Source organism: Sceloporus undulatus, chromosome 4, assembly GCF_019175285.1.
Source record: "Sceloporus undulatus isolate JIND9_A2432 ecotype Alabama chromosome 4, SceUnd_v1.1, whole genome shotgun sequence".
NCBI classification, from domain to species: domain Eukaryota; kingdom Metazoa; phylum Chordata; class Lepidosauria; order Squamata; family Phrynosomatidae; genus Sceloporus; species Sceloporus undulatus.
The window spans coordinates 182882552-182892087 of NC_056525.1; the positions used below are offsets into that span (position 1 = coordinate 182882552).

General features: G+C 44.8%; 1 protein-coding gene across 2 annotated transcripts; it reads left to right on the forward strand.

Moving 5' to 3' along the window:
* Positions 1–302: 302 nt before the first annotated feature.
* CBLN2 (cerebellin 2 precursor) lies at positions 303–9264 on the forward strand. Of its 2 annotated transcripts, XM_042463981.1 has the most exons (5): positions 303–547; positions 843–913; positions 2559–2994; positions 7023–7142; positions 7605–9264. In XM_042463981.1, the coding sequence occupies exons 3-5, from the start codon at positions 2659–2661 to the stop codon at positions 7800–7802; spliced, it is 654 nt and encodes a 217-aa protein (XP_042319915.1). In that variant the 5' UTR covers positions 303–547; positions 843–913; positions 2559–2658; the 3' UTR covers positions 7803–9264. The 2 variants fall into 2 exon arrangements, with proteins under 2 accessions (XP_042319915.1, XP_042319916.1); XM_042463982.1 differs by lacking the exon at positions 7023–7142.
* The last annotated feature ends 272 nt before the right edge of the window (positions 9265–9536 follow it).

The window sequence follows — 9536 nt, forward strand, 5'->3', positions numbered from 1 at the left end:
GGAAATTCCTCCCCCCCCCCCCAGGAATCCCTCTCTCGATGCTCTTCCTTTGTAACCCAAACAATCCACCTTCACAAGGTCTCTCCATCCCTTTCTAATTCAGTACCTCGGAGAGCGCCTTCCCTGCGCAGAGCTACATCGGCCGCTAGATGGCGCGCTCCGCCTACATTTGAAATAAGTTGCTTTCTCCATCTAGAAATAGCCTCCCCCCAAAAAACCCTCCCCTACATCCCCCCAATGGGAGGGAAGGGGGGAGAAAGAGGGCGCCGGACCCAAAGTTAAGAAGGCATTTGGTTGCCGAGGTTTGAAAGGGAGCCCTCTGCCTCCTTTGGCCCAGCTGTGAAAGGGAACTTCAAGGGGGAATGCCAGGTTGCCTGGTGGCCAAAGCGTGACAGGACCCTGGCCACTGACCCCTGGGCTTGGAGGAAAGGGGAAAGGTGGATGGGTGGGCCATCGGAGCAGAAGATGAGGCGCCTGTCCTCTTTGTAGCCTCCCAGGTTTGGCCAAAGGGTCGCTCCTGTTCCCCTAAAAGCGCAGGCAAGAAGGGGTAAGATCAGCTTCGCTCCTCGCCAAGGTGCCTGCAGGGCAAAGGAGGGTGTGTGTGTGTGTGTGTGTGTGTGTGTCTTTGTGTATGTGTTGCAAGGGGGAGATCTCGGGTGTGAGAAGCAGTGACGGGTGTGAATGTGGGGAGAGAGGGTGGGAAGAAGAAGAAGGGAGAAGAGAGGAGGAGGAGGAGGGTTTGGGGGGAGAATATTATTGGCAACTGGGCGGGCGAGGAGGACGAGGAGGCGACTCCCGGGTCTTCCTTCTGCCCACCTAATCCGAGCTCATTCTCTCCAAAGCGAGGCGACTTCGCGGACCTCAGCCTCTCCGCCTGAGCCGGATTCCCTCCCAGCCACGATGGACTTGCCAGGTATCCGGATCGCTTCCTTTCCCCCCCTCCTTTCGCCTCGATCCATTGTGGGCAGGGGTCTTGGAAGGGGGGGAAAGGTGTCTGGGAGGGAAGTCCAAATAAGGATGGGGTTGGCGAGGTCCAACTTTGGAAGAGAGCAGCCCCTGATCCTGGCAGGCGGGCTTTCAAGGCTCCCAGTCCCCTCCGAGAGTTTTGTCTTGTCTTTTGCTTGGACTGGACGGATCAAGATTTGGCTGAGTGAGGAAGGGTTGGGGGCTCCCTTCGAAGTTAGAAGAGAGTTTGCAGAGATTCCTGAGGAAATCTAGGGTGGGGGGGGAGGAGGGAGGAGATATTTAGGGGGCATTGGGTCAGCCTTGGGAAATCTAGGGAGAGGAGCCAGGCGCTTCGGAGGGGGAGGACTTTCCTGACAACAAGGATCACAAGGCTGTGACCACTTTATGTTCCAGGCTGGAAGGGGCAAGGAAAGCAATGGGGTGGGAGCCGCTTTCTTTTAAAGAAGGGGCTACCAATGCGTCTTCCAGGGGAGATGAAACGGGGCTAGGTTTGTGCTCCAGCGTCCGAGGGAGGCAAGGAAACAACTCCAAAAGAGTTGGGAGTGAGACTCAAAGATGGTTTGTGTTTGGGAGGGTTGGTTGCTTGGGCAGAAGGCGAGGTCGAAGCCTCCAAGGCTCCCTTTCTCTCCCCCCGACTTGAATTCCAATACATTAGATAGATAGAGAGGAAGCCCAGGGAAGGCAGGAACCAGGCTTCTGAAAAGCACGTCCACCACCGCCCATATATATATATAGATAGATAGATAGATAGATAGATAGATAGCCGGTGGTGGACGTGCTTTTTCAGAAGCCTGGTCCCTCTATCTACCTCCCTCCCTATCTCCCTACATCCCTATCTAATGTTTACCGCCCTTCGTTTCTCTCACAGAAATGTGTGTGTGTGTGTGTGTATTTATATATATTACTGTGAGAGAAACAAAGGGCGAGAAACATATATAGGGACAAGGCTTTTGATATAGATATATATATAGGGACAAGGCTTTTGATATATATATATATATATGAGAATATATTGGTGGTGGTGGACGTGCTTTTTCAGAAGCCTGGTGCCTGCCTTCGCTAGTGAGGGGCCCAGCGGTGTTTGCCATCCCTATTCCCTCTCTCTCTTTTTTGGTGGCATGATGTGGAAACCTGTGTTTTTTATTTGTGTTCCTTCAAACTCACACCGGGCTATAAATATGTGGGAATCTGGTCCAATTTAGGAGGGCGGGAAGAACTCTGGAAAGCTTTGTCTGGTGACCGCTGCATCCATACTGGAGAAATGATCCGGTCTGAGACCACTTGAAGTGCCATGGCTCCCGGCTAGGGAATTCTGGGACCGGAGGTGCCCCACCAAACGACCATTCCCATAATTCCCTAGCCCGGAGCCATGGCCCTTCAAGTGGTCTCAAACTGGGTTATTTCTCCAATGGGGGGGGGGGCAGAAAACACCCACAGACGTGTTAATGGGGACAGGAGTTGTGTCATCCAGGGCTAACGATGCTGCCAAGTATCCTCTGCCCCCCAGGAGGCTTCTCCGTGTCCCTGCCAGACCCTTGCCCTTCTTGGGCTGAGGAGGGGGCTTCTCTTTGACCTGGCCTTTCCTCCTTTAGGCTGCATCCCGGACGCGCCGCCCGCCTCCTTCCAGTGAGAGGAGCCAAGGGACCGGGGAGAAGACCCTCCGAGGCAGCCCCAGTGGAGGAGGAGGCGGTGATGGTGGTCGAGATGCGGCGGGGGGCTTCTCCTCCTTGGGCGCCTCCGTCGGGGCTGTGGCTGCTGCCCTTGCTGCCCTTGCTACTGCTCTTGCTGCTGCTGCCCTCGGCCTCCTGGGCGGCGTCGGGGCTGCAGAACGACACGGAGCCGATCGTGCTGGAGGGCAAGTGCCTGGTGGTGTGCGACTCCAGCCCATCCGCCGACGGCGCCATCACCTCCTCGCTGGGCATCTCCGTCCGCTCCGGCAGCGCCAAGGTGGCCTTCTCGGCCACGCGTAGCACCAACCACGAACCCTCCGAGATGAGCAACCGCACCATGACCATCTACTTCGACCAGGTGGGTCGGGAGGGCGCAGGCCACGCCCTCTACCGGGCAAGCCACGCCCCTACTGAGAAAGCCCCGCCCCTTCACACCTGCCCTGTGTCCTCTTCCTTTCCCTCTTCAGGTAACCCCTTCCTACCCCAGGACCCTCTCCTGTCTTCTCCTTCAGGTGTAATGGTTTGAGTGTGTTGAGCTTTTCCTTGGCTCTGTCCTCCATTATATTTTCCTAGGATTAATAAATAATAATAATGATGATGATGATAATAAATTTTATTTATATACCGCCTTTCCAAAGGGTCAAGGGGGCAGCTTACATTTGGGGAGAAGAAGGGCAAACTACGTCAGTGAGTGGGAGGATTGGTCTGGGAAGGTCTACCAGAAAAGGTCCTACACTTTACAGTGCTTTGTCCTCTTTTGCCGTGAGGACACCTGATGACCATGGAGCCAGGCACAATGATGTGACTCTGGAGACCAGGGTTCGAGTCCCAGCTTGGTCATGAAACCCACCCTGCAGGAGTCACATGCTCCCAGCCTCAAGGGAAGCCAATGGCAAACCTCCTCCGAACAACTCTTGTCGAGAAAACCCCACGAAACATCTTGAAGGCACCACCAACGGCACCAGGGCGACCAGACGTCCTCACTGCAAAGGAGAACAAGACATTGTACAATGTAGGACAGCTAGGAAAAGGGGGGACAGGCACAAAGAAAAGCTCAAAACACTCTGATCAATATAAATTCATGCTTCTCAGTCATGCTCAGAGTGGAGGACATTTTGGAATTCCTCCTGGACATATGGTTGGAATGCAGGACAGGTCCCGAAAAAGGAGAACATCTGATCACCTTGCTCACACCTTGCTTGCTCACCCATTTTGCCTCCACCTTCTTTGGCTCACTTCTCCCCTCTTCATGCTTCCCTTGCCCATCAGAATTACATTTCTTGGCTGGCTTCTTTAACTGCTTTCATTGCCCCTTTCTCTGCTTAGCTTCAGACTTCCATCCCAGTCCTCTTTAGTAACAATGACGGCTAAATGGTCGACACCTTGATTCTTCCTGGATTCGTCTCCATCTCATTGCCATCCTGTCCCTCAGCATCAGCCACCCTTCCACCAAAGCCCATCAGTTCACCCAGATTCCAGAACTTAGTGATTTCTCCCTCTGCCCTGCCCAAACCTATCCTTCTTCATCATTGACCTCATTGTCCATCTCTGGACAATGCTACTCAAGATCAACTGCCTAATCTCAGTTGGAATCCTGGGGGGCTATATCATCCTCATCATTACCCATCATCCTCATCATCATCTTGATGGAAAGTGGGGTGGTGGGGTTCCATGGCTTCCTGCTGAGCAATCCCTTGCCCCACCTAGCTCCACAACACAATGTCAATGTGTGTGCCACTTTCTAAAATATTCCAACACCCAATTTCCAGAGAGTGATGGCCCAGAGATTTCCTGTCTTTCCATATATAGTCAGCCAAAACAAACCAGTCATATAGAAAGCAGACTTGGGAAATCTAGGGAATTTGGGTGTAAATGCAGACTGGGGACAGTCGAAGGCACTGTAAGCTCAGGCTTTCCTTCTTAACTGGCTTCAGGAAACCTACATGCTTTTTGAGATTCCTGTGCTGTGTTATTGCAGCCCTGGAGGAAGCACTGCCTTGGGATTATTTATATATAGTTAAAATACAGCAACAAATGTAATGCCCATAATGCCCTCAGATAATGTACGAAGTATTTTATTTGTGCCTGACGTTCCTAACCAAAGGATTATTTCTCCAAACCTGTTTTGTTCCTGCTTTGTTATTAGACACTTTTAGGAAAAATAATTCAAAATGGATTTTTGTACCTGCTTTGTTATTATAAAAATTATTGTTATTATAAATTATTAGGAATAAGACATTCAAAATAGATTTTTGTTTGTTTTTGTTTTAAAGTATTTTATTTCCATTTTTCAGTGGTAACACACTATTCCCTGTGTATGGTATCTCATCATTCTGTTTGTAAAGTTTGCTAGCTTCTTTGATGCCATGATATTTTGAATTTCAAAGTGCTTTTTTAGAAATACAGATTTGCTTTTGTGTTGATGTGCACATGTGGAGATACAAGTGGTACTTTCAGTAATATTAGACTCAACCTACACTCCTATATAGAATCATAGAAACAAAGGGTTGGAAAGGACACAATCTAGTTATCTACTCCAACATTTGACTTGTAGGGAGTAAGCTGAATTCAGTAAGATGCATGGAGCACACCTGTATGTTTCTATTCAGAAGTAAATTTAATAAAGTTCATTGGGAATTACTGCTCACCATATGGGTATGAGATTACAAACAGCCATATTTATAAGTAGATGGACAAAGGATTATTCTGTAAAGATATATGTTAAGGACTCTGGGCTCATAAGTCCTTCATATTTTATTTCTTTTATTTTGTACAAGTTTCCCTTAAATACATATTTTGAAACTACACATTTCAGTAACCTCTGAAATACACAAACTTGCAAGTGATGTCTAGCCTGACGTCTTGCTAGAGCTACTGAACAGCTTTATAATTTGCCTATATTTGCATGTTCATGCCTGTGCCAATACCTTTGCCGTATAGAATGAATATCATGCCAGTTCTAACAAAGGAGATACCCTGAAGGTGACTCAGAAAAGCTGCATAAGATGAGCTCTGGATTTCCTGGCTCCGTTGGCATTGTGCCACTGGCCTTTAGTGCATTCTTCACACATCTTTCTTATGAAAGGACATCAGGTGGGGCTGAGGGGTGAAAGGTGAGAAATCACCCTGCTTCTTTTACAGAACTTCACTAGGCTCAGATGGCGTCATCTTTCATTTGTCACTCTTTTCTATTTTCCTACTACTTCCACCATGTTTTTAACATAGAAAATCCATCAAGACAGAGGGGTGGAATAGCTGCATAGTGTTTATGGACTGGTAGCATTAGCAGCCCTTTGTCTCCCTCCTCATCTATCATATTGAAATTCCAGGCAAATTGTTGCAACCAGTTTTCAGAGAAGACAGATTAGGAGAATGTTTGGAGTCTCATTCTGCACTTATTGGAGAAGTTTGTGGGTCTGCTTTTATAGATACATCATCTCAAATAAGTGGTTTGGCACAGTTTGTAGGCCTGTTTTATGAGCATGTCTATTCTCTTTCCCATTTCTTTATGAGAGTGCTAGTTGTATTTAGTTGCAAGAAGTAAGAATGAGCATGCAAATTACTGGGAAAATTAATCCCTTCTTCCTGGATCCGTTCCATTCCTCTGTTTTTGTTACTCAAGAAGATGCTTCTGAAACATTCATAACTTGGCTTAGGATATCATCCTACATTATAATTGGCAAATTGCACTCCTTTTACTACTAAATCCATGTACTAAGTCCTTGTGGGTTAAAATGCATCTACTCTACTTATTTGTTCAAGCCTAATTGAATTAGCTCTGATACTTCCAGAGGAAAAAAAAAAGAATGAAGAATGTAAATTGAAAAAAAAAAAGAAAAAATAACAATAAAAGATGCTACTTATTTAAAATTTGAATTTTCTCCCACCATTCCATCGCATCAGACATGACTAAGTCTATTTTATATTTCATTTACCTTGCAAGCCCCATGAGACACAATTGGTTTTAATACTGTCACATAAAAATGTAAAATCCTAGGCTGACTTGTTTCATGTCTCTCCACCCCACTTCTTTTTGTGTGCATCTCTCTGCAAAGCTCTATTATGCTTTCTCCTCCACTGTGAAGACACAGGCTGCCATCCTCCTCCTTTCATTCTCTCCAAGATGCTTTTGGGTGCCCACTGTGTAAATCAATCAACTGCCTGAGCCGATCCTTTTAAAATACCTTTGGAAACTGACCCATTCCCCCTACAGTCTATTTTAATTGTACAGCAAATGCCAGTGGCTTTCCATTGCTTGATAAGTTGTTCAAGAATTCTCCCTGCCTTTCCCCTTCCCCACCGTACTTGTAGTAAGCATGCTATGACCTGATTTTCTCTTTTCTCTTTTCTCTTTCCTCTCTTTTTCTTTTACTTCTTTTCTTCCAGGTATTAGTTAATATTGGCAACCATTTTGACCTGGCTTCCAGTATATTTGTAGCACCAAGAAAAGGGATTTATAGTTTCAGTTTCCATGTTGTAAAAGTATATAACAGACAAACTATCCAGGTATGTACTGATACTGGAGACTTTTCATTGGAGTACTTTGTTTTTTGTTGCAGAACTGTTTGCATAAAGAGCCTGGTGTCTCTGAGTATGATATGAATCTCAGTGAGAAAAGAATTCATGCACCAAATGTCATATTAGCATGTGTGTTTTTCTCCATTCTGTACAATCACAGTATAGACTTCAGTGGAGGCTTTAACTTTCCACCCCTGCTCAGGATTTGCTGTAAGAGGGCTAGCTGGGAAGAGAAAGGCACAGCTTGAGCTAGGTAGAGGGAGGTAATAAGGCATATTGACACCTCCATTCAAGTATTAGCCTACAAAGATAGAGATCTACTGGTTCCCATTTTGGAGAAGTCACTTAATCTGTTTTGGTTTGAATTTGGCACGAGGATGTGTGTTTTACATTGTGAAGCTGTAATAAACTCTAGAGGATAACTCATACTGTTTTTCTTTTGCATTGCAGGTTAGTTTAATGCAGAACGGCTACCCGGTGATTTCAGCTTTTGCTGGGGACCAAGATGTCACCAGAGAAGCAGCCAGCAATGGGGTCTTGCTCCTTATGGAAAGAGAAGACAAAGTGCATCTCAAACTGGAAAGAGGAAACCTCATGGGAGGATGGAAATACTCAACATTTTCTGGCTTCTTAGTCTTTCCGCTATAAAGGGGGGTCAAGGAGAAATCCTATCTGCAAGCTGGAACCAGGATCCAGTCATTAAAAACAACAACAAGAACACACAAGAACCCTCCTTCTCCCCGTCTGTGAACTTGGCTAGACATTGCCAATAATTCCAGCCACCCTGTCAGACTGCCATAATAGAAGAATGGGAAGCCTTCTCAATACCGCTCTTTGCTTTGACTCTTGACAGTTCCTTGGGAGACCTTCGGCTCTGATTAGTTTTAGATGACAGTGATCTTTAAGAGAAATGAAATTATCAACCTGAGCAATTTGTACCTGTGATTGTAAAGTCAATTTTGGATTTTATTGTTGGGATCATTGACTTTCCTCCCTTTGTTCTCTTTCTGTTCTTGTTCTGAAGAGACACACTAATTGGGACCACACATCTGCTTGTCTGGGGCTTATCCTAAAGCCAGAAGAAATCAACATCTGATGAAGTGTTCTTGCGATACTCTTCTCTCTTTGTGTTTGTATAGCCTTAAAAAAATACCAAGAGAAATTAAGAATGGCATCATTTTCAATCCTGTTATCTTCTGGGGGAGGGAAATCTTTGGACATTGCTGTGTTAAGAAGTGCTTTATCCAGTGAAGCAAATTTTGCACGATTGGAAACTATTTTATTTTGTGTTACTCGTGTTTTTCATCATCATCCTTTTCATTTCCTGACTGTTTTTGTGCTAAAGAAGAAAGCTAGACTGATCAATAAGATAAAGCAAGCACAAACATACCTTGTAGCTCACAATTAAACTAACCAGTGAATTGTTCTGCTTGCACTATACATCTGATCTAATGGAAACATTAGTTGAAATTGGGAAAGACAGTGCACAATCTGATGCTTGAGTTACAATTTGGAAAGGGACTGAAATTTCTGAATTTACAGTATATGACATTTCCAGAATCTGTTCCAGAAAGCTGTGAATATCTTATTTGAACATAAAACAATGGCATTTATTTTGCTATTCTGGGAGTTCTTTGGTGCTTTCCTGGTCTTTATTTCATGGATTTGACTATTAGAGCTTGAATATGCAGTGGTATGGACTCTTTGAATGGTCCAACAAATCATCTCCGCTTCAATTTAGGGTAAAACAGTTTCACACTGAGCCTGTCAGGATCAGATATGTAATCAACAGTTGCTGTTAGTATGTCTCCCAGAACCAGAGCATCAAAATCCTGAGGTTTGGAAAGCTTTCGAAGATTTATATAGATGTGCAATGAATACACCATAAATTGTATATTTTATTATATTTATTTATTTTTGTTGCAGCTTCACCTATTAGCATCCAAAGACTTCTGAGTAGTTTTAATCCAATACTGTATACCAGAAAGGTCATTGATTCCAAATGATAAAAGAAGAAACCTCAGGTTGAATTCAAATTCACCTACTTTGTGTCAATGTAACCAAAATGCTGATGAACTTTAGATTCAGAATAAATGGGTTTCATGTCCAACTTGCCTCCTTTTCACATTTACCTAAGTGTCAAAAGTAATTATGAAACAAAGGGGGAAATGCAGTTTGGGATGAAATGAGTATTTAGTATGAATTTTGAGGTTTTCTTTAAAAAAATCTAATTTGTTTTTAAAGTCATATTTTAATTATGTTGTTGAGACTCTGGGTAGATTGGAAATGTGTTTTATTTTATCGGTTTTTATCTTTTATTTTTAGGGAATAAATATAATAAATGACGTTGGCAGAATAAACGTTACACTGCATGTCAGAGTT